At 36.9% G+C, this 26031-nt stretch overlaps 1 protein-coding gene across 3 annotated transcripts in view; it reads right to left on the bottom strand.

The window, feature by feature from the left end:
• ANK3 (ankyrin 3) overlaps positions 1-26031 on the bottom strand; it is a 338327-nt gene that overhangs the window by 16442 nt on the left and 295854 nt on the right. For 2 of the 3 annotated variants that reach the window (XM_077770152.1, XM_077770153.1), the window contains 7 exons: positions 25116-25190; positions 21887-22018; positions 20832-20975; positions 17687-17995; positions 17317-17407; positions 14630-15008; positions 1900-1980 (listed from right to left, as the gene is read on the bottom strand). In XM_077770152.1, coding sequence (XP_077626278.1) covers positions 1909-1980; positions 14630-15008; positions 17317-17407; positions 17687-17995; positions 20832-20975; positions 21887-22018; positions 25116-25190 — 1202 coding nt within the window. In that variant the 3' untranslated portion in view covers positions 1900-1908. Of the gene's footprint in view, positions 1-1899; positions 1981-3480; positions 3541-3656; positions 3741-10470; positions 10558-12837; positions 12889-14629; positions 15009-17316; positions 17408-17686; positions 17996-20831; positions 20976-21886; positions 22019-25115; positions 25191-26031 lie in introns of all 3 variants that reach the window. The other variant, XM_077770154.1, reaches the window with a different exon arrangement.

The following is a 26031-nucleotide window of genomic DNA, read 5'->3' as shown; positions in this document are numbered from 1 at the left end:
ATTAGTTATGATTGGTTAACATTAAATCCCCAAAACAAGCTCAATAAGGGCAAGTACCATGCTTATGTTGTCTACCAAGAGTTTCTCAGTGCCTACGTAGAAAGCATTATGGAAATAAAGTGAAATAAATCTTGGAGTGAATAAACATATGGTAAGGTTTTTTGAGAGGGAGGGATTAGGAATTTACCTGGGCCTACAATAATAGGCACACACCCTCACCCTTGCCCTAATCCTAACCCTAAGNATATACACACACACGCGCACATACATACAATGGAATATTACTCAGCCATAAAAAGAACAAAATCTTGCCATTTGCCACAACATAGATGGAGCTAGAAAGTATAATGCTAAGTGAAATAAGTCAGTCAGAGAAAGGCAAATACAATATGATTTCACTCGTATGTGGAATTTAAGAAACAAAATAAACAAGCAAATGGAAAGAAAAGAAAGAGAGGGGGCAAACCAAGAAACAGACTCTTAACTATAGAGAACAAACTGATGATTACCAGAGGGGAAGTTGGTGGGGCAATGGGAGCAATAGTCGAGGCGAGGTAAAGAGGGCACTTGTGATGAGCACTGGGTGTTGAATAGAATTGTTGACTCCCTATATTGTTCTCCTGAAATTAATATTACACAATATGTTAACTGTACTGGAATTAAAACTTAGAAAGAGGAATTTATCTGGGCCTTAGTTAAGTCACATACAAAATTCAGGGCATGAGAATAGAGTTCTCAGTTCCTCACATTCACACTGCAGTACCAGGATTCTGGTCACTGGGGAAAGAAGACCTGTACAAGTAAAAACCAGAATCTATATATTCTTTGTCATTTTGACCAGTAGGGCTAAGAGAACTGCTGGTGCGCAGCCCTTGAGAAATCAGGCTACTTTGCCTCACAGACTCAGGAGACCTTTTAAAATTTCTTTTCAAGAGCTCCATATGCTTTTCTCATGCTTAGGAAATGACCTTTCATAAGTATAGCTAAAAATAATAGGACAATGTACAACTTAGAAAACACTGTTTCCTAAAAGTATCCTCATCTATGAAGAAAAGTTCAGACAAAATTAAGCAAAATTCACCAAACATTTCACTTAAAAAAATGGTAGTCCAGGGGTGCCCGGGTGGCTCAGTCAGTTAAGTGTCCGACTTCAGCTCACGTCACGATCTTGCGGTCTGTGAGTTCGAGCCCCGTGTCGGGCTCTGTGCTGACAGGTTGGATTTTGTGTCTCCCTCTCTCTCTGTTCCTCCCCTGCTCATACTCTGTCTCTTTCCCTCTCCTTCAAAATTAAATAAACATTAAATAATTTTTTTAAAAAATTGAAAAAAACAGTACTCCATTTACCTTCCATTTAATTTGCCCTGGTTTCTAGAAGATCTACCAAGTGTTATATAGGGATCTTGCCATTTAATTTAAAATTGGCAACCACTCTATTTCAACTGAAATTAAGTTCTTAGAGATCATTTTGCTAAAATGGTGAAAGGCTGGATGTGCACAAATCTGAGAGCGCATCGGTAAGAACTGGTTGTTGCCACACAGTTTTCCTGTCAGGCCGTCTAATGCTACCACATTTCACGTGGAGCCTCTGCTCTTACAGGGGACTCAAAAATCACTGTTTACATTTGCTTCTGCAAACACCACTTACAGTTAAAATTCCTGACTAGTTTGTGAGGGGAAAGTTTATGAACTGTGAATGGAGTATGTGTGTGCGGATGCATATGTAAATATAGAAATAACTCCAATAACTTCATACTGGACATTCAAAGCTGGAATTCAGTGAAAAAGAGAGGAGAGCAGGGGGGTGGGGATATCTGAATCACACATCAGCAAAAGGAGAGTTTTCACAGGAAGTTAAGGCCGACTGTTGTTGATATGAGCACACCTATAGCCTTGACTAACCGTTTACTGTTATGAATGGCTCTTCTTTTCCACATGCCGGATTTCCTTCTTCACTGTCTTCACCTTATAACCTTCTCCCTGCTGTAAAAAGGAATGTATGCATTAAGATTTCATAGTAAAAGAGTTTTAGTCATAGAGTGGTTCCCATTCTGGTCCCTTGAGGCTGGATTAGGTACGTGAAACACAGTTTAAAGCACTTTGTCACTTCACATCTCAAAATACACACAATCTATTTCGCGTAACCACACAAGCCTGGCATCATCGAGGCAAGCTAGAAAGCACCATCAGAATGAATACAGTAATACAACTATACTTCGGAGTAACTTGGTAGGTTAGTGATAAATAAAAGGTTAGTGGCAATAAAAAGAATAATAATAATAAATAAAAAATTTTAAAAGGTTAGTGATAAAGTTTAAAACAATGAGTTAGCCTGTTCATTTCCTTGTAAGCTAAAAGAAATCATCACCAAAGCTCTCAAGGCACCCAAACTCCAATTATAAAAAATATTAGTATTACTTCTTAAGCCAACAGAATTTTAAGCAATCTGTTGTGTTGAGACTAAAATTTCTCAGGAAAGCACTGATCATGAACTAACCACCGTGTGAATGTTGTTGATCTGAGGAACTTTTTTGTGTGTGGCATTACCAACCCCCACCCGTCCTTCTTACTGCAGATCAAGCAGGCATCCATTTTCCATAAAACAAGACCTCTCTTCACTGAGCACCAGGGACACTTTTCCCTGAGAGCAAAATTATACAAATACTTCACTTTTACCCACTTTACAACAGAAACACAGTAGCCTTTCCAATCTTCTGAGTTAGTCTTGAGAAATTTTCAGTGCACTTTTTCTTATGTAAACACGGGCTATTGGAGTTTCTATTTTCAAAATGAGAAAAGGAAAGGAGTGACAAGCAGCCAGAGGTATTTTGCCTGGGAGATGGAGTTTCATCTTCTGAGTTACACTGCACAGTGGTTAAGATTATTTCTTTAACTGGCACATTGGAAATGGGCTGTTATACATCCAAAGAGGAGAGCCCTCCTCCAGTTAAGATGGGGGAATTCAGACTTCCTTATAGAACATACTGGAAAGGGAAAATGTATAGATTTGATGTAAGGATCTTAATGTGAGCTTTTTGCCATTCTAACATTGAAACTCTGTACATCTGCTGGAAGTGAGTGCCCTCCATCAGGTGCTCTCCACCATCCTCCCAGGCAGGCACTAAGCTCTAGGCAAAGTGCTGCAGGGAGGCGGAGGTGGGGGCAGGGGGAAGGTCCTGCCCAGGGGTCTGGTGGTGAGAGACAGCTTTAGTTTCATTTCTCTCCCATGCTCAAACCAGCACATTCTACTCTCCACAAATGAACTTATCTCTGAAAACTCTGAAGACACTAAAAAATATATAATGTTGAAGAACATTAAGAAGAAAAGTCTTTTTCTTTGACCCTGATCAAATGCACAGGATGTCAAAAGCAGCAAGTGCTTCAAGCTGCCACACTGCAGATGCCAGCCTGTTAGGAGCATGTTCTAGAAAGTTCACAAAGCGTTTATCCTCTGCTTTTTCTCTGGCAGCCCCTCTCCATTACCATGTCATCATGTTTTCTCTCTGGTGGGATAGCAATTCGTCTTATTACTTTCCGAGTAATCTGTAGGAAGCAACAGTGAAAGAGATTTTTCTGTTTTCTGTTTCAAGTATTGACACTACAGCAAACAGTAGAAAATCTAAATCCCAAGAGATGCATAAAATCCCAATGATGATTACTTTTCTGGTGATGAGGTTGCCTTCTTCATCAGTAAACTGTTCTTCTGTGACAGATTCACCAGGAATGCTTTTTGCTTCCTCTCCCTAAAGGATGTGGTATAGAGATTAGCAACATACTAGATGGACAGATCTCCACACCACTTCATACGCCACACACATGCTCTGCGGAGTTTTAGAAAAAGAAAGTATAAATTCTACTTGCTACTTCAGGCAAGGGGGAAAAGGCGGACTTCTCTGATGGTTATTTAGCAGGCAACAACATTCAGAACATTAAACCTTAGGTATGGACAAGACTGATGGTTAGCAGTCAACTCCAAGAAGGAAGAACTATAAAAAACACAGTTACACAATGCTATACAAACCAAAAGATTTCATTTTGAAAAAAAAAATTAGCCAATGATTAGAGCTCTAATTAGATTCACCTCATTTTGAGCACTGTGTTTCTGAATCAGTACTACCAAATCTCTGAAATACTTTTTAGGTTGCATTTTGCTTAATCTAAATTAAGATGGTAACTTAGCTGGGGCATTACATTCATTTTCCTTGTTAGATTTATTTTTTCATCTAAAAATTCATTTATTAAGGGTAAGATAGACATTTTTTTAAGTGAAGTTCAGAGTACAGAGAAAATCATCCTTTTGGAGGTCTTAAAATAAATGAAAATAACTATATCTGATGGGGTATATAATTTCTGAATACTATCTCCAAGTGAAGGGGTCTTATGTGATGATGGGTCATCTAATCTCCATTGCCACAGACAAAAAAGAAAAGAAAAGGTCAGTACTAAAGGAATTTAAGCTGATGGTATCTTTCAGTTAGCGATTGTTATCTGATTTAGAAGGGGAAACTGTCAAAGACCTTCCTCTGGTGAGTTTAAAAAATGATATAAAGTCTTAACTCCCTAAGATGGGCTCATATTTTCCAGCTTGGTAGATTTAGATGTCTCCTTTATATCTCCCTATTTGGCTCTATGATTGTACAATAAGAAAAACCACTCAGAGAGCAAAAACAGGGCTATATTAGCAATATATTACCTTCTTCACTGGTACTCAACTTTCAGTTAGTGCCACTTAGTTTGTGGGAACAGGGACAAATATCTTAAGTGGTCTCCACTCTACAGACCTAGTGACCTGTTAGTCAGACTTCTTGTTGAAAAGGTGGCTGGGACAAGGCTGTAGAAGAGTGTACCATAGTTGTTGTTCACCTGGGGTTATTTTAGGGAAAATGGTGGATCACAAAGTCGATAGCTACATTTCTGGGAAAGCCAGGATTCTAACTCTTTCAGTGTTGTTGGCCCAGAAAAGGTAGTAGCTCTGATAATTTTGTCAGCATCAGCCAATGGTGAGAACATTCTGTGACTGCTTTATGTTACAGCCAGTAGAAAGGCATTGCTGGTTTAAAATGACAGAGTAAAGACTAAACCATTATCTTGTTTTGATACCAAAATTCTGTTTTCATTCTTTTCTTTTTACAAAGTGACTTTGTATTCTTATAGATTATGGGGTCATAGCTCATGACTGGGTGACACATGGGCTCATTTTCCTCATTGTGGTAGAAAAGGAGGGAGGTGGGATGAAAATAAAACAAGATACTTCTTGCTGCTCATGTTTAGCTTCTTTTGGCTCTTGCTTATGATTTGCTTCAATTAGCACAGTTAAGAGAGGGAAGGGAATTGGAAAAATGTAGAGGGAGGTCTCATGCTTAAATACACTAAAATCTGCAGCAACTTTTTATGTAAGTGTTATTTATATTTCCTGTGGTTGATTTCATATATTTAGGGAAAAAACGTAAATTTCATTTTATGTTGAAGATAAAGGCATAAAGATAGCAGAAAAGCCAATAAAAGATGATGAAAGATTCCATTACAGTTTAAACATGAATAAATGAAATGTTTTTGAGCTAACTGTGGAAAATGTCTAGTTTTTTGCATAGTAGATAATTTGAGGATCCCAGGAAAATCCAGTAAAGTTGAATCTTACTGGAGACATTATGAATGGATCCTTTTGTGGGAAAAGATGCCAGTTAACTGTTTGGAAAGTCTCTGAGAGAAATGTGAAAGAACATATATTTATAAATATAGTGAATAACAGAAGTAAATTGATTTATATTAATAGACTTAGAAAAAAGTAAAGCCCTAATAAATAAGAAGCCATAGAAGTTGTTTACATCTAGCCTGGCATGTAGGTATTTTCATTGTTTCCTACTGAAAATCCATACTGTTTATATATGGCTAAAGATAAAGATACCTCTCTCTTGTGAGGGCGATCCGGCTGTGACATCCTGTCTCCCCACTGATCTCCAGAGTTGATTCGGCTGATCTTGCTGGCTAGGCGGGTGTTCCCTTCCTCCCTCACTGCTCATGTGCGTCCCTCCCGAAGCTGGGCGCTCAGTTGAAGAGGATGACCTTCCCCGATAGAGGTCAAGTGTATATGAGTAGCTGCGCTCCCTGGCTAGAACCTCCAAACAAGCTCTCAAGATAAAGATACCTCTCTCAATCATAATTGACTATTAAATACAGTCAATTAGTGCTTTAATAAGGCCAAAGTAAGTTGTGTTGATGATGTAGAAACTCACTAAGTTGGGGGAAATTAGTTAGGAATTGATTATATAAAGAGGGAAGACAGGAGTCAGAAAAACATGTTTTTTTAAAAAAAAAATCATCCATCTTTAATGACAGAAAATAACCCCTAATTAGTTCCTAAAGTTCTAGAAAACAGTTTGTACTTTTAAGTAGGCAAAATTTCCCCCCTGGCCTTGTTGATGGTATTATTTTTGGCAACACCTCCTCCCACTTTTTCCTTTCCTACTTCAGAGGAAAATCACAGCACATATGGCGTCACAGTGTCATCCCTGGTGGCCACCTTAATGAAGACTAGCTGTCCTTCCCTTTGGACCTCCGCTGGAAGCACTGCCATTTATAATTTCTATGCCTCTGTCCTTGAATAAAAGGAAAGAAAAACAGTACGAAATGTACCAATTTGCCAGATGTATAGAACATTAAAACTTTAGCTTTCTTCCTCAAGTGGAAATGATACCACATATGGAACATATATAACTTGGCAAGTAACTAAACAGTATGTGGTAGTATACCCCATTTTTATATTCTGAGAAACCCACTTTGGGGAATACATGTTTACATGTATATAACATACATGTACATTTTATATACATATATATGTACATAAACATAATCTGAAGCTCATGAAAAGTGGTTACCTATGGGAAATGGAATGAGTAAACCAAACTTTACATACTTTTGAATTGCCTGATTTGGGGAAAACATATATATAAATTCTTAATTCAGAAGTTAGTGAAAAAGTTCAAAAGTAGAAATAAAAATACAGTTGAACTATACAATAAAAATTCAGTTATTTGAATCCTACTAAACTTCACAGGTTTGACTGTGAATTAAAGTTTTTACCTCTGTAATCACTCTCTTTGCTAAGCAAATAAACAAGCCCATAGGACTGGTTAATTTACTTAAACTGCTTCTAAGCCTTTGAAATAACTGTGATATTATCAAATTATATAGAAATAAATGAATATGCTTAAAAAATCTAAAAATCCTCACACGATTGGAAGAGTTTGTTCATTGGGCTCATTCCTTAGAGACTGGAATATAGTACATGTAAAATAAAAGAACTTCATAAAAAAATGAACCTGCATATGACATTACAGAGACAAATCTGTAAAATTATACTTTCACCCCATCAGTTGTACAAATTCAATGGCTAAGAAGATGGATTCACCCAGACTTGTAACAAAATCTTGAGCACACCTATTGCTTGTGTGGGTACTGTGCAGCCACAGTTAGTCCCGAGAGGGATGGAACAACCCCACAACAGTTTTCAACTCCGAGATCCTAAGTGTTAGAGGGATCACTATGGCAAACAGCATAAATATGCTAGTTCAGCCCAATGCTGGACAACCTCCATGAAACAGGCCAAATTCTCAGCATTCCAGTCTCATCAGATAATTTCCAGGAGAGACAGCCGATTGCTGCTCTCTTCCAGGCTGCCGGAAAAGTCTAAATAGCCAAGTGTCTAATTAGGTCTAGGAGAAGTTAGTCTCTCTCTCTTTTTTTTTTTATGTTTTATTTATTTCTAGGAGAGAGAGAGAGAGACAGTGTGAGCAGGGGAAGGTCAGAGAGAGAGGGAGTCACAGACTGAAACAGGCTCCAGGCTCTGAGCTGGCAGTCAGCACAGAGCCTGACGCGGGGCTCGAACCCACGAACCGTGAGATCATGACCTAAGCAGAAGTCGGACGCTTAACCGACTAAGCCACCCAGGCGCCCCAAGTTAGTCTTTTTTTTAATTTATTTTGGAGAACACAGTAGTGTGGAAAAAGCAGGTAGAAGGTGCCGCACTGGAGGGCTCAAGATTAGGTTCAGGGCTGGGGGCTTCCAGAAGTGCTACTGTGCTGCTGTGTGATTTGGGCTAAACTGACTGCTCTCCAATCCCTTGGTTTTGTCATCTTGGAAAATAAGTGATTTTAGTATCAATGATCCCTTTCCATCCTAATGTTTTCTTACATGTTTTTGACAGATGTGGCTCCCATATCACAGTTACTGTATACGACAGCACTTTCCAGCTCTTTTATCTCAGAAAGATACCAACATATGGAGTGAAGAGAAAAGCAACAGAAGTGTGATCCTTTCTAACCCCCAAAACTCTGAACAGAAAAAGAGTAATCAGAAAGATTCTACAAATTCTATGTAATTTATGAAGATTTTTATTATACCTATAGTTTCTATTATAATTATAGCTATTTTTTAGGGTTTAGTTCTCCAAGTTTGTTTGAGTGACTTTATTGTTTATACAATGCACTCCCCAGTTATAAAACCCATGCTCTGATCATTCTACTCAACCTCCCTAAAATTAAACTTCAAGAGGGGATTTGAAGAGAACATAGACTCCTCTGTTTTATGAAGCCAGCATAATGTAATTTAGTCTTTTAAAGTTAAGCCCTTAATAAAAATGTTTATATATTACACATAATTAATTTTATATTACGATCAAATATATAAATAACACACTCTAACAAAATTACTTAAAAGCTAGCTTGCTAATGCATGTCTAGAATTCTAGAAGACCAAGCAAAATAACCCTTATTGATTTGATGGGTTTTGTGTTTCTATTATTTTGTTTTTGTATTCTTCAGAGTAAAACTTCTTTATCTTCTCCCTCTTCTTTTTTTTTTTTTTTTCAGGATTATGTTTATTTTCTTCTGTCCTATACACAGGAGAGTCAACTTATATAATGAGCAGCTTATGAGGAGTGAGGTGGATTTGGATATGACATGAGTATGTCATATATTCAAATAAAAAGCAAGTTACAAGACAGTATGTCTGGTGTGCTTTTTTAGGACATTTCACTTTAAAATATCATTTCTTAAAGACACTGATTCTGGGAAGAGCAAAGCCTTCCTGAGCAAAGACTATGGCTTTCACTCCTTCAGAAAACCTTTGTTATTTCTTTCCCCTAATCCCAGGGAACATGTGGGAGGTGACTGATTATGAGGATTCTATGGATGGCAGGCTGAATACTTGCAAATATGCTGGATACACTGGACCCTCATAAGTAATTTGGCTTGCCTATATGGAATTTTCAAAGAAGTGATTCATGCTTTTTTTTTTTTTTGACAGCTGTCTATTGAGCTCAAGATTGATTGCACATAGTTTAAGATTTAGTTAGACAAAGACTTATTTTCTTCTCTAATGATTCCAGAGTCTTAGAAAAACTATACTAGAGCAGATTTGGCAGATTTTCTCCTCTTCTTTCATCTGATCTACATGGAAAGTACAAGCAGCAGGATTAAAAAGTTTTAGATACCTAAGCCAACTTCTCTGCTCTCTGCTGGGTCTCCTGACACTTTGGAAAGGGAGGATAAATTTGATAAATGGTTTTCAATACATATTTCCCTTCCTTCCTTCTTCTCCAGAGCTGTCAACCAAGGAGCCTCAAGTTATCTGGACCACCTTCAAAGCCCTATATGTTGAAAATGGCTTCCTAGTTTCTGCAGTCAATTATTCTAACTTCAAGAAATCTCCCTCTAAAGACAGAGTAATGAAGACAAGCACAGGCTGTGAAAAGCGTTGTGCTGGACCTTACCATGCATAAAGTCAATGCTTCAAAAGGCCTTTGTGGAGGAAATGAAAGTTAATTCATAGTGTTCAACTGTGCTGTAGCAGGGGGAGAATTTTATTTTTCACTTCCAGTAAAAACTGCTTCCTATACATAAAAAGACAGACTGATTTTCTGAATGTTATTTAAGTCAAAAGCCTTTTTCAGAAGGTTTTGCCCAATTTTGTTTATGTCACACATATCCATGCCAGGCTATGACTCCAAATTCTCAGCCACTGGTTGGTGATAAAGAACTCGTTTTGACTTAAGATCTGTTCAGGCAGTAGGAATTTGAGGTTGAGGAAGGAGGCTTTTAATTACTTCACTCTCCTTCTTGACCTGACCTCATATCTCACTATGGCCTTGGAGGTTTCAACTGAAACATTTCATTTGATATGAACCAAGATAAAAATCTTTGTTCACATATAACACTTTCAGGGAAAGCAGGATACAAATGCCAAGAATTCCCAGACAAAATTATAGCTGTTACATGTCAAGCACAGGCTTTGACAGAATACTCACTACCATGCGACACAACCTTTTCCTTGCTGCTGGGTGTTCTTACAAGCTTTCAAATATGCAAAGAAACATACAGAGCCACTTAGTTATCAGGCATGCTGAATTTTCAAGGCCACAAGGAAGGACTTTCTAATCACATAGCGATGCCCCATCACGATCCGGCTACAGGATACCTTTATAATCAAACGCCGGCGAATAACTCGGGTAGTGACTCTCCGTTCTTCCTCTGAGCTCGAATCACTCTCACTGTCTTTCAAGTCCTGATAAATGCATTTTTTAGTATAATAATTTTACCATCACATTTAAAATAAAAGACATTCTGAGAAGGGAAATCAAAAAAGAATTACTTTCACTTGCTGGTTTTCCCTGCTAATGAGAATCATAATATGTATTTGTGAGAATCTTTAAAAAAGTTTAAGTGAAAGAAAATTTTGAGCAGGATTCTAAATGAAATTCCTCTGTGTATGTATGTATACGAAATTCCTCTGTGTATGTATGTATACAGTATGCGTGTGCATGTAGTAATGCATATGTTATATGTGCATATAAATGGTAAAGATCAGTGTAATTAAATAATAAAAATAATAATAAGAGACATCTTGGCATCAGAAACTACATGCTACTAATTACTAGTCTGAAGAAAAATTAATATTTATTTTAAAATAGTTTTTTTTTTTTTTTTTCTAGGAGAGAGAGAGAGAGACAGCGTGAGCTGGGGAGGGTCAGAGAGAGAGGGAGTCACAGACTGAAACAGGCTCCAGGCTCTGAGCTGGCAGTCAGCACAGAGCCCGACGCGGGGCTCGAACCCACGAACCGCGAGATCATGACCTAAGCGAAAGTCGGACGCTTAACCGACTAAGCCACCCAGGCGCCCCTAAAAATAGTTTTAAATCTACATTCATTTGAACTTTCATTACATAAAGAGGTATAGTATGTCTGATTTTTATGAGATTTTGGTCAGATTTGACAACTTTATCAAAAGCTATTTGAACTTTATAAAAAAGTAAAGAATTTATGTCAGTATAATTTGCTACATACATTTATATCAGGGATTGTTAGCAGTGTAATTGGCACCTAACATGCAACTGGTACTCAGTAAGAGGCTATGCAAATGAATGAAGGAATAATGCAAAACGTGTAAGCTTGGAGTCTTACTTTAAAGAACTGATATGAAAAAAAAAATTTTAAAAAGTGGCGCCTGGGTGCCGCAGTCAGTTAAGTGTCCGACTTCGGCTCAGGTCATGATCTCGTGGCCTGTGAGTTCAAGCCCTGAGTCAGGCTCCGTGTTGATAAATCAGAGCCTGGAGCCTGCCTCAGATTCTGCGTCTCCCTCTCTGCCCATCCCCTGCTCACGCTTTCTCTCTCTGTCTCTCTCTCAAAAATAAATCTTAAAAAAAATTAAAGAATTGATATGCAATTAGGACAGAAAAAACACCTGACAGACAAGAATATGGTGATTGCACAAATATTAATTTTTAGGCAATGAGAATAAAGAATTACCACATAGTTCATAACTCAAAAGTAAAAATACCTTTGGTTTCTACTTCAATGCCAAGGTGAAGGGTATTTACCAAATGTTTTATTCCTAAATTTTAATGGTGGAATTCTGATAATAATTCTATTTTATTTTCTAAGTTTGTCAGTTGTCCCTAATCTGATAGTTCCAGAGACAGAAACTACAGTTTCTGGAAAAATTGGAAAAATCAATGGCAGTGTTGGTATAAACAGGGTGAAAAAAGTAAAATTTTTATAGGAGGTGTGTTAGCTAAAGTGATTTATGGAATGTTTGTCAAATAGATAGCAAAGTAGGCCATTTTCCACCAAAGGTATACTTAAGAAATATTTTGAAATATTAAAGTAATATCAATCTTGACTTTGTAAGAAATTTCATTTGAACAAAATACCCTAGTGAATAACATGGTGTCAAAAGTAAAGAGTTTTCAAGTTTCTTTTTCCCTGCAAAGATATATTGGCTGCTAAGTTCCTTATGAAATTTGATTTTTTTATAAAAGACTGTAAATTCAGAAAACTTAAAAGGATCCAAGTATTGTGAAAGGAGGTCCTAAAATGGCTCAAAGAAGCAGAAAAAGGGAAGAGGAGTGCATGTTTTGAAAAAAAAAAAAAAAAAAGAATTTCTAATCTGCATTCAGAGATCAATAGATTGGATGAGGTGAAAGGGAAAAATTCAATTGGAATTGTTCATAAATAATCATAAACTGGGGAAGATTTTAACTTGGGTAATTAAAAAGCAGAACATACATTAATGCAAATACTACCAAGCCTAGATGTCAATTATGTTATAATTAACATAATTATAAAAATAAAAAGGGGCCATTTGGCTGATGTTTTGTTTCTACATTCTCCCTGCTAATCTGAAGGTGGAGGGTAGAGAGAAGATGGTAGTAGAATCATAATCAGGATTCCCTATAAAGAATTTTCTAGAATTGGCAAAGAAGGTAACAAGGAGACCAAACAATTTTCTCAGTACTTCCTGCCATGGGTCACTGCTTTGAAAGAGGTGGAAAATAGCAGAAGTTTACCTTGTAACAGCAGACAGTCATCCGTGTAAGAGCCGCACCCGGACTTTTGACCTGATTTTTTAGGGGACAAAAAGGGGGCTGTTTTCTGAGATCATACATCAGATGACCTAGTTGGTTGCTAATGCACTATGGTCTAGCCACAAAGGGCACGTCCTGAATATTTTTGGATTTCTTGTAAGGTCAGGTTCATAGCTCCCAGAAACTCTAACTCCACTAAAAATTGTATGCTCATGAACACTTCAGGCATTAGAGCAGGACCAGTGACCAATCCCAAAAGCACAAAGTCACTTATAAGAAATCTTGAAGACATTTTCTAATAGTAATTATGTTCCAGTACTGATGAACTCAGCTGAGTTTCCATTCAGGGTTAAGGCTTTCATTTTTAAACCCTCTTTTGCCCTCTCCCTGGTTCCCCAATGGCCAATGTGTTTGCATGTGCACATATACAGAAGTACTTATTTACATTTATATGATCATTTGATTTCAGACCTTCTCTATAGATTTTTTATAGGCTTTATAGAGTAAACTTTCATAGTTAAGACATCACTATGTTGTTGCTTCTTTCTCTGTTTTGTGGACTCATCTTAAAAGCGAACATCCAAGGTCATACTGCTTAAATATACCGGAATGAACTAAAAGAAATCAATATTGAAAACCCATTTGCTAGGAAGTGAAAGGAAGTCCTGGCCATTTTACTTCCCCTAACTTTCCCTCCTAACACTCAGGAAAATGGTCAAAAGAGAGCCTGCGGAAGGGAAAAGGAAACGATATTAGTTGATAAGGTGATAATCAGCTCCTGAGTGACTGGGAGTTTGCTATTCAAGGTTTTATCTAAATCAGGAGTTAATTATGGACTCACTATTTTACAAAAGACTTTTTTTGGTCCTACCTAAAACTCTGCAGTAGATCTTAAGCCAACCTGATGTTTTATGGAAAATTGCAGGTGCTACTGTTCCAAAGATGCCCATGTCTCAGTCTACACCAACTGCGCAGTTCAGGAAAAGACACAACAATGGAGAGAGCAAAAAGCAGTAAAAAAATGCAGGAAATAGAGCTAATCCATCTATAATTTCAGTTCCAGAGTTTTTAAGTTTTTAATATCTAAAAAGGATAAACCTCAAAGAACAAATAAAAATGTATTAGATGGAACAAGGACATGGAGCACAGAGTGCAAGTAATTCTCTGACAGTAAGGTTTTCAAATTTTTAAAAATGAATATTAAGATAATCATCAACTTAGACATAAAAATGATTAAAACGAGACCTCTAAATTCCAACTGCTAAATGTGGTCAACCCACCATGGTATATACCCACCTCATTTTAGGCTTAGGCACTATGTTTCTCCAATTTCTAAGATGCACTTTCAGACACCAGATCTTATAGGGTAGAGCTCTTAGGTGGATCACATGCTATAAACTCTTTAAATTATGCATAAACACCAGAAAAGGTCTGAAAAAGTATCCTCCTTCCATGAGAAAGAAGATTGGGTTGGGAGTTAGGAAACCTAAATACCAGACCAATTAACATTGGACCTTAAGCATAACATCTCTATAGTTCTCCTTCCTCCTGAAAAATGGCTGAAGTGATGCTCATTACTTTTTCCTTCTCAGTGACTGAAAGTGTAATCCAACAGCATATGTTCCACCTAGCACTTTCTTCATCTCCGCCATTAGTGTTACAACAGGAAAATCATAAAGAACCTTGGGCCCAGTGTTACAAGATTAATCCAACAAAGTGAAGCATCAGGACTTTTGGTTTAAATGACAGTGTACCAGATAACTAGATGGCATACCTTTTGCTCAGACCCACTGGACCCCTCTTCTTCATGCAGGTTAAGCCTTGGCTTGCCATCTGCAGGGGAAGTCCTACTCATCTTTTTCATACTGAGAGGCACACAGGGTTTAGGCTCTTCTATTACAAACTTGCTGGTTTCTTCTAGAGCTTTCTGATAGGCTGCTAATGATGATGCTGGTTCCTCAACACGACCAGATCCATGGACTTTTGGTTTCAGAGTTTCCTTAGTGCTCTGTTTCCCTACATCATTTTGGGATTCTGGAAGGTAAGATTTTGTCTTTGCTTCTAGAGTGACTTCTGTGTGGCTCCCATTTGCTTCAAATTTTCCAGGTTCTCCTTTGAGATATGAGGTAATGGAATCTCGACACTGATCAGGGCTGCAAAAGAGAGTATGTGGACATTTACAATGGCAATACATGGCTGAAACTGGGCTTCAGAAGCTCTAAATTTTTAACCACCATGTTTTACACCACTTTTGAAGGAATGAAACAGAAAGACATGAAAAATCTGGTCACTGGATTTCAAACTGTGAGGGTCTCTCATGGGGTTGAATTTGGGGGTGACAAGGTGCTACACATGGCCTCAGCTCCCCATCCCCCACTCCAATTCCCAACCTGCCTAGCTATGCCGTACTTGTTTTTGTTTTATCTTGTTTAATTGCACTGTGACAGATACTTGGATTTGAGATCTTAGAAAGTCACCCCAAGAGGCTCATGGGCACACCCAGAGATCCAGAATCACCAATGTAAAGGAGAAAGAGATCTCAAAAAGCTCTTATACTGCCAGTGGAAGAGCTGCTGGCAGAGAACACAATGCATTCTCTGAGAGCCCTGGCATCCCCCAAGGACTCCACGTTCCAGTCTCTGGGTTTCCAATTGTGAGTCCTGCCAGCACACCTTTGCAAACCACAGTAGTCTTGCTTGGGTCTCATCTTTCTTGGCTCCTGACCTGCGCTGCCTCCCGCTGGTGAGCAGGGTGTTGTTGTCACCTGCTGCTTTTACTCCTGGAAGGACTATTTTCCTTTCAACAAACTATTACAGATCTTTTTTTTTCTCAACACTTTCTTTTAAAGTGATTTCTAATATTTACTGGTATCCAGTATGGATTTTATTTTCTAGCTTGTGCATTGTTTTTAGAGTCTTTGCTTATTACCTAAAGAATTCTGAAGGCAATACGTAGCACAATGTTCTGTATTGTATATATATATGTACATGTCTGTAAGTACATGTGAATTCTTATGAATCAAATTCTGATTTTATATATATATATATATATAAACACCTATCCATTGCACAGCCTCTTCCATATATCCCAGCACACTGTGAAGATGTTATAATGTAACTGTATCTATTTCCTGCTATGCAACTATAAATTAATGTGACTATATTAGAACACAGATATCAAAACTAGTACTATTGTCTTTGCAGCAGTCTTTTTGGTAGGGTGAGCACAGAATTCTTTGGTCTTATTCTTCAAAAGGAATTCCGTAAACTTGTTTTTTTGCAAAATGTTATAAGCTCCCTCTTTGGGAATTTTTACTGAGTAAGAAGTTTTATCAGCTGTATGAAAATATTAAACATGGTTATGAAATAAACTTAAGTTGAATGCACAAACACCTCAAGTTATCACTAGTTGCCAATGAAGTAAATTATAGTTCAGTCTGCTGTATACATAAATAAAAAGAATGCCAACTATTACTGACAGACTATTTGTAGCAGTCATTTGGTAGCCATTCTATAGGCTTCCTTCTTCAATCTGTAAACCTGTGCAAGGAAAGTGGTAGTATTCCTATTTTTAAAGCCAATTATTTATTTATTTATTTTTATTAAAAAAATTTTAAAATGTTTTATTTATTTTTGAGAGAGAGAGAGAGAGACAGCATGAGCAGGGGAGGGTCAGAGAGAGAGGGAGATACAGAATATGAAGCAGGCTCCAGGCTCTGAGCTAACTGCCAGCAAAGAGCCCGATGCAGGGCTCAAACCACAAACCATGAGATCATGACCTGGGCTGAAGTTGGATGCTTAACTGACTGAGCCACCCAGTTGCCCCTTATAGCCAATTAAAGTGATGTTCTTAGAGCTTAGAAATTCATCCAGAGTCCCAAAATGCAAACCTGGTGGGACTCGAACCAATGTCTGAAGGACAATATACTCTCACCTTTCTAGAGGAAGTCTGGTATAAAAAAGACCCAGGTTCATGAGTAGGGAATTATTTTGGTTATAATCAAATTTCTATCATGGCAATATTATTTGGAGTGAAGAATTACATAAGAATTTTGAAGCTTGAAGTCAGAAAAGAATAGAAATGTTTATATTTCTCAAAGACATGGAGTTTTATTTAGCATGTTATTTTGAAAGCATATTAATTACTAGCTTCATGAAAAAAAAATCAAACAAATCACAAACTAGAAAAGAGTAGTGTTCTAAAGTAAACATAGACAACTTTAGCATGCATGTAAAACTTTTTGTATTTTGCTTCAGACTATCAATAATTTTAAGAATTCAACAGAGTTTCAGGTAAGCTTCCCTCTCCAGATTAGCAGAATTAACCAGCCTTTAAAGCAGGTATTTATCCCCAAACTGGAATGGTAATTTAGCAAAAGAGTAAGTGCTAAAAAGCAGGTATTTAAAGCAATTAACATGTAACCTGTGTTTTGCTTTCCTTTTCTCTAAAATGGAGTCTTACCTGTCATCCAGTCTTTCTAGTAACCCACCGGTTAGTCTTCGAGCTTGAGCATGGGACTCTAGGTTTCCACCTGATGTCTCGTTCTGCCAACCTGCAATTGAAGACATTTCCAGTTCTGCTTGCTGAACACGTTTAAGAATAGCCTGTACTTTTTCTTCTGTCATCTCCTCAGACTCTACTCCTTCTTCAAGTTGAATGTCCTCAAATAGAGATCTGAGTTTTTCTTCCGTCATCTCCTCATCAGGACCAGATTTTCCTTTCTCTTGCTGCTCAGAGCTTACTCTTACTTTACTAGTCTGTTTCAGTGGCTCTGCTGGTTTAACATCTTTTGGGACCCCAGCCATACTTCCGAGGTATTGAGGATACTCACTCAGATATACATTCGCCAACTGGCTCTCATCTACATCCACTGCATCAGGCATTTCTGTTAAAGGTATTGAGTCTTCGAGTTTGCTGTCTTCTAATGAAGTGTCTTCTGCAGTTACGACTGGAGGTCCATCTGCTGAATGCTCTATGTTCCCCTGGGAAGGCACTAGCCCATCACTCAGTCTACTGGGGGTTCTAAGGGGAGACTCTATGCTAGAGATATCACTAAAATAATCATCTTGCTGGAAAGGGGTGGGTGGTGTGTAGTGCAACCCTGTGGGAGTTTCCAGTTCCACTTGAAGGGAAGGATAACCTACGGAAGACAGTACATTTGGACTGACTGGAATGAATTAGAATACATCAAACAAAACACATGGAATGAATTAAATTATATCAGGTATGAAAATGTATGATGAGTTACAGAATAATGTTCATAAATTTATTGGTTTAGTTCAATTAAATGTAATACAATGAAATAAAAGACTAGTGCAAACTATAATAAAACAGAAAACTAATTAAGATATAAATGGTTTCTATCGACTGATAATTTTAATACAGTAACTTCAATATACAGACTAATTCAATCCAATAAAAAGTTAGCTGTCATTATAGAAGATACATTTATTCCATGGCCAAATTTATTATCATTCTACTTACAACATGCAAAATCCATATGGTGGTGGACTGCATACAGCAAGCCACAATTGTTATAATTAATTACTTATAACTTATTTGAAGAGCTTTACAAAGGAGCAATGCTACCCAACTCTAATTCTTATTTTTTCCATATGAAATTTACAGAAAAGAAAAATAAGTTTAATCTTTGTAAAGAAATTATTATTAGACTTTAGAGCAGTAGCACTGGGAAAAAAATCTAAAAAGATGTTAGGAAAAGGATTTGAGAAGCAGATAAAGTAGAAAAGACTCCAAGGAAAGTGTTCAGGTGTTGTAATGTGACAGAGATGAAAGACTTGTGGTGTACATGGAGGTCTTAGTGACTTTGGTGATGGCGTCCACTCAGAATCACAACTCAAAGTGAAAAAAGAAATGATACACAACAGAGACAGGAAGAAAGCCATTTGCAGAGAGCTCTCTGAATATTCACAACAATACTGTGAAACACCAGCCTGCTCACAGGGGAGGTAGGGAGCAGTTCCCTTGTTTTAACCTTCACTGTGGGGACAAAGGGGACTTTTTTCTCCTTCAGCAGAGAGAGAAGTGAACAATAGTCTGGTCATGGTGAGGAAAGGAGGCTTCATAAAAGTTCCAGAAAGAGGAGAGACAGGAAAAAAAGGCAACCAAGCACACTTTCTGAATTAATGGTCTACAAAACTAAAGCCTAATTTTCCCATCAGTCCGTAACAAATACCAACTTAGCTTCTGTGCTAAATTCAAATTGCTGTAGGTAAGTATAGTCACCTATTAGCCAGAATCTTGTTGAAAAGTTAGCTGACATTAACTGAGGTTCATAATCTGCACAAGTGAAATTTACTTCATATACATATTCCTAGATTTCCCTATGAATTTTTTAAAAAGAAAATATAAAATATTAAGATGTAGCCACAAAAAGCCCTTGGGATTTTATTTCATGCTATTCTGATTTTAAAATGTTACATATAAACAAAGCTTTCAATTCTATTGACTATTTCCATTATTTTCGGGTTATTATGCTTATTAGTTCTTTTCTTTTTTTTTTTTTGCTTGTTAGTTTTCTTAAAAAATTTTCCCAAAAAAGAATATTAAAAGATTCCATAAACTATAATTTGGCAATAATACAGATTTGATATGATGGTCTATCATTAGTGTACAAAGAGATTGGTTATCACTATATAGTCTCACATATAAGATAAGGCCTTGAAGAAAGCTTTCTTTCCAAGGTTCTATGCTATACATGTATGTATGTATGTATTTAAGTAAGCTTCACATCCAGAATGGAGACCAATGAAGGGCTCAAACTCATGACCCTGAGTTCAAGACCTGAGCTGAGATCAAGAGTCGGATGCTTAACGGACTGAGCCACCCAGGCATCCTATCACAATTGTATGGTATTTATAAGCTTATAAAGAAACCACTTTAGACATTATTGCCCATTGTGTTTACGTTATGTGGATAATAAGATATACTTTAAATTTTCTGTTGGCTTTAATGTTAGTAAGCAGAAACTTTTTAAGAATTTGCCATGTTTGCCATATAACATCTGTAGAACTAGAGGTTACTGACTCTTGTCAGACTAACTTTGCCAGTTTAAAAATGGGGAAATGCCATAATTTTCAAAACTTAGGGCAATAGAAAAATATTCCTAGCTCTTCTTCCTTCCTTCATACCATCATCATTTTTTACTCAAAATTCATTATCAGAAGAAACTTCCATTTGTAAAGGAAGACAAACACCTTGAAAAACATAACAAGATATTTTCCTTTGCCTAATACTTTGATGAAAAAATACCCAAATTAACATAGGAAATTGAAGGAAAAATGACAATATTGTACAAATTAAGCGAATTAAAAAATGAATTATGTTATTAGTGACATCTGTGTTCGTTGAGTGAGAAATGACACCGACTTTTATATATCAGGCATAGTTTTTCCAAACAATAAATGGAAGCATATGAAGTTAAAATAATGCTAAATAAGTAAAACATGTTTTTGAGTGATGCGTTAGACTTTTTCAGTACATGCTTAAATATTTGGTCTCCCAACAGGAATTCACCATTTTATTGAACAATTTGTATACTCTATGCTTAAACTTGACCCAGTACCTTGGTTATTTGGTAAAAAATAGCTCACAATTTGGTCTTACCAATATATGAATAAAAGAATTCACTAGTTTTTTAGGTCAGTATGAAAATGACAAACACAATGCATTCTCTATTCCACTTGTTCATGTAAAAAATCTTGAAATACCAAATGTTGAATAACCAACACTTAACTTCTGTTTTTCTATCTCATTATTTGTATTTTATGTAACAGACATTTATCAAGTTTGTTCTATCAGAGTGTTAATTTCCAGGGTCTGACAGAAAATGCTGTGAAAATGAGAAATGAAGTCAAGCAAATCACAATTTAGTTGGTTTTAAGTGGCTGCCGTGTCCTCCACGCTTTCAAATTTTATCAAATGATTAAATAAATATGAACGCTAAATTCAATTACCATCAACAGGGTCATGGAAAACATTGTTCTCATCTGCAAAACTCCTGGTGCCTGAAATATTTCCATAATCAAATATCGGTCCTTCTAGCAGAGTCACTATATCTATTCGATTAATTTTTGTCAAGACTGAAGTTAAGGCATCAGCTGAAAAAGGAGAAAAGAGGGTTGAAAACCCGATTAAGTGATTTTCTTCCAGTCACTACAAAATCCACACAAAGGCACAGCTTTCTCGACCTGCCTAAAGTTTATTCAGCTCCTCCTGACTGAGCTCTGCCATATCAGAGGGCTCAGAAAGCCCGTCATTACAGGGAAGTCATGTTAGGGTCTCAAGAATCACTTTCATGAAGCTGTGTGTGATGACAGCAATATTCATTCCACCATAAGATGTCAAGCAGATGGGCCTCAAAATAGCTAAACTCCTTTTAGTTACAAGAGGATCTAATAAAATTTTAAACATGTTCCTCTCCTTTCAGGCTGTCAGGATAGATCACCCTCATATTTGATGCTTAGCATTTTAAAGGCTTACTGAGGTCAGGTTGACCCTGGCAAACCCACAGTAACTTACTTCCCATTGTCGTGGGTTGGCACTGGTCACAGGATGGCACCATCCCTCCCACCGCCCCAGCAAAACTAAATAAAACCAAATCTAAAAATATTAGAAAAGTCTTTGCCAGCACATATGAAGCTGAATGATTCAATGATTTCATCCTATACTTTCTTCCTCTCCCTGTGCATCTGTCCCCAGCCACAGCTGTAGCCTCTGAGTGCTTCTGACTACTACCCCACGATTTAACAGCTAGAATGATGTTTTCATTTTTGATGGTCACAGAGAGAACTAAACACAAAATGCAAAAAAAAAAAAATTCTCTACTATTTGCTTTCTTAAAAACCTTCCCAAAGACAGATGTTTGGAATATTAGTGCTAAAATTAAACAAGTATAACTTCAAAAGACTTGCTATTACTTTATGATTACTCTGGTTTCTTAACAGTAGCCTTATCTAAAACATTGGATATATGCAGTTGTGAAAGTTAAAGTAATATAATTTCAGCATACTTGTAGCATTTTTTCCGTCTCTGGTAACCCATTTTTTTAATAACATGAAGCTTTGAGAAATTAAAGAATTTGGATTTTCCACACGTATTTGATTGATTTCATCCACTGAAAAATTCAGTTCCCTTGCCAGTTCTGTAGAAAAGAAAAAGAGTTACTAAGATTTCACATTCTACTTTTATCGCACGTTTCATAAAAGTAATGTTCAACTGCCACACAAAAAAAGAAAGGAATTTTATAGTCAAACCCAGTCCAGCCTTGATCTTTATATGCTTCACTTTACAGGAAGTGGTGATCACACACAGGCTGTGACTTAACTCTCTGGAGGTAATTGCTTAGTTACAGTTAGATTCCCTCTTGAGAGATTATTTTATAAAGAATTCTTGATCTGTACAAAAAAGATTTTGCTGGATTCTTTTAATTCATCCAAATTATTCTTTGCAATTTGCATAAATCTTACATTAGATGGGTAGGGATACACAACTCATAAATATGGCACCAGAGATACTGGTAACATGACTTTAGGAATTCCACTTGGGAGGTTAAATGATGACTCCAGACCAGATCGTTGTCTATGCTATGGTGTCACTTGTATAGCAAATAAAAGGGAGATAGCTTTGTGTCCACCTCAATGTCTATACCCGTATGCTCAACCTTGTTAATCAGAGAATGTCTTTGGGAAGACAGGTGTGAGCACTAGTAGCTGCCTTGACAGAAGGAAACTAGGAGCCAAAGATGAGAAGGAGCCTTACTTTTCACTATATATTTCTTGTACATTAAAAAAGTTTCTCAGGTATGTATTATGTTGATTATAGAAATAAATGGGAAAAAATTCCTCCCATGGAAAGGGAATTGCTCAAGATTTTACCCTGCTTAAATATTTCTAGCATTTGGCAAAATGCATTCAGAGGCTCAAAAAAGTCCAGGTCCTTTGGTCAAGTGATTTCACTTCTGGAAATCTATTGTGCTGATATATTGAGGTGGACACAATGATTTATACACATGAATGTTCATCTTAGGCTTGCACCATTAAAAAACTGAAAACAACCCAAGTATTGAACAAAAGAAGAGTTAATTATGTTAATACAGTGGTTTGCCAACTGTTTTGATCATGGCTTACTGTTAGAAGAAATACATTGTATATCATGATGTTTATATAAATGAAACCAGATCTTTAAGGAGCAAAACTTAGCCTTGACACACATAATATACACACATCCCCCCCCCCCCCCCACCNACCCCCCCCCCCCCCCCATCATTCTATTCTATTAAAGGCAAAACCAAAGTATGTATTGATTTCATGACTCTCTGGTACACTGTGACCCAAAGTACAAAAAACACCATTATAAAGTATGTCTATTGGATCTTAGTTATCCATTAAAATCAAGACCATAGAATATGTAATTTTGTAGAAACTCAGTAATCACAAATAAAAGAACAAAAAGTTACATTGTGTATATAACATTTTAAAAGTTTTTATACAAAAATCAAAGTACATTGAGACATTAATCGTGGTTCTGAAGGACAGAATTAAATTTTGCCCTTCTACATGATAATTTTCCTAATAATATTCATTGAGCATATAGTAATTCAAATTACAAAAGTTAAATTTAAGTTTTAAGTTTTCAAATCTTTTGTACTTTAAGAAACAATACTCCTTACTGTCCAACAAGCCCTTTTGACCCAACAGTATCCTTTGTCTAGTGACCCAGTGAAGAGCAAAGACACACTGCCACTAAGAATTTTACAATTTTATGGCTTTATGTCACATCTTCTCCCGAAATGTACCCTGATAGACTAAGGACTCGATTTGTCTAAGGCAAATAATGTAATTGTTAGGGGCATAGAATACTGCAAAATCAACATTTGCTCCAGTATATTTTTAGATTACAATATCCAGTGTTAAAATATAATTATTATCAATTTTATGTTAGCAAATATTTATACATAACAAATTGCTATGAAGTCACAATAACTTCCAAGGGTTGCGCAGACCACCTGTCTTTTCAGAGGACCACTCGGCTCTTGGTTGTTTAGCAGTGGGACTGGGAGCAGGGCTGGGTGGAAGGGGGCAGGAAGGTTTATTAAGTTGGGGTGAGGGTAGGACTTAGGACATTTAAAGGAAGAAAATGTAGCTGACCTTGTTTGCCATTACCTGGTTTCATATTCTCCATCTTAATAGCATGTAGATAATTGCTTCCCTGACTACAGAATATCGCTGAGGGTATACAAGATGACTTAGATGTGACAATGGCTAACATTTCCATTTTAAGCTATTATGTTGTTGTTGTTGTGTGTTAAAAAAAATACACTCAACCTACAAAACTTAAAATTTTTCTGATTCATGTGAGGAGGATTTGGGGGGCCCATTTAACATCAAAACTACAAAGCAGAATTGTCCAGGTGACACAGAATTTTATCTTCATCTTTAATGAAGTGAAACCAAGCTAAATATTCCTTTTCCACACACTGGTCATACACGGTTTCATTTGTTTTACTGAACTCAACTATTTTTGTAGGTTGAAGAGATGTATACAGGTGTATTGTGCTTTAAAAAATTATAATTCAAATTTTAAGCTTCCTGTCATTCCCTTGTTTTCTTGTGTATGTAGTTATTGAAGATGATCCTTGTCTTCCTTTCGCAGAGTGATATAAGATTTCCTTTGAAATAAATCTTTGGGCATAAAAGTAAGTCCACTTAAAAGGAAAAAAAGTATCAGGTAAATGAACATACAGAAAACATGTGTAGATCATAAAGAAGTGTGAAGACGACCTCACAAATAATTAAAATTTGTGAAACTGAGGCATGGATTAATTGAACTGTTGCTTAAGAGAGCTGCCTACAGGTATAAACCATGTTAAAATTTTGGATTATTTAAAAATCATAGGGCTTAACTGTGTTTTTCTTACACAGTTTTTTCTTTACATTTACTACTAGGTAATATGTTACCTAATATTACCAGAAATGGTGGTGTGAAGAAAGTACCTACATTTAAGGTAAAGTGAGATTTAAATTTCTGTTCTTGAGTGTATGGGCATTGAAAAGGATTTGAAAAACACAATATAGAAGGTATTATCAGTAATTATCTCTGGGTTGATAGAATTATGGATGACAAAAATGTTTGTTGTTTTTTTCCTTGTTGCTTATTTCTGTTTTATATAATGAACCTCTTATGAAAGACAAAGAAATTTAGAAACTGTATTTGTCTCACTCAGGAGTATATACACTTACCTGTCCAACTAAGTCCCAGGTGATCGGCTACTATTGCCATCCTGATATCTGTCCGTTCACATGGACTCTGTGGACCTACGATTTACAATTTCTTAATTAAAATAATCATCAAGAAAGATACGATACTGGAAAATTGTTTTTAGCAGTACTCGGATTTTACAGAGAGACTAATGCTAACACTGTACACTTACATGTGTCCTAGGTCACCTACATGAACACTTCTCTTTTCACATGGTTCACTTGATTATCACCTGCACCGGCCAGATGTGAGACTACATGGATGCTCAATGTGATGGAATCGAACATGCTGACGAGCTAGCTACTGGACAGCAGTTACAGAATCATTGTGTTGGTGAAAACACCATGATGGGATCTCAATATCTATGCTTTTACTTTGACAGTATCATTATTAGTACATTAAAAAAAAAGTTGCTCATCTTGAATGACACCAATGTCTTCAGCATGCTTCCCTAGCTGTCTAACAGTGTCGTTTGGTTAAAAGGGAGGAAGAAGAGTATATAGACAGCACACACAGATGACAGTGACAGAATGAGAAACTACGGTTAAGTCACTCCACAGGCAATCACAACAGTTCATGCACTAGGGTCTACGAGTCGGAAAGTGTTTACAAACTACGCTCGCTCTCCGGGATGTGAGCAAAGAGTGCTCGAGAGACCTGACTGCCTCCGTTCTCACCAGTCCTTCTACTGCTCCTTTTCCCACTGCCGGCCTTTTCACTCTTTGATTTTAAAGGTGCTGCCTCTGTTTTCTTATCTCTAGCAGACTTCGTGGTAACTGAAGGCTGGCCACCCCGGGAAGTCTCGGACAACGACGTGTTTCTTGAGGTACTGTCTTCCTCATCGGACAACTCGGACTGCATCTTTTTGTCTTCTTCAGAGAGGCGGTCCACAAGCTT

Source organism: Crocuta crocuta, unplaced genomic scaffold, assembly GCF_008692635.1.
Source record: "Crocuta crocuta isolate KB4526 unplaced genomic scaffold, BGI_CrCroc_1.0 scaffold46, whole genome shotgun sequence".
Classification (NCBI taxonomy): Eukaryota; Metazoa; Chordata; class Mammalia; order Carnivora; family Hyaenidae; genus Crocuta; species Crocuta crocuta.
Note: the sequence above shows the minus strand (reverse complement) of the source record. Positions and strands in the feature narration are given on the sequence as shown.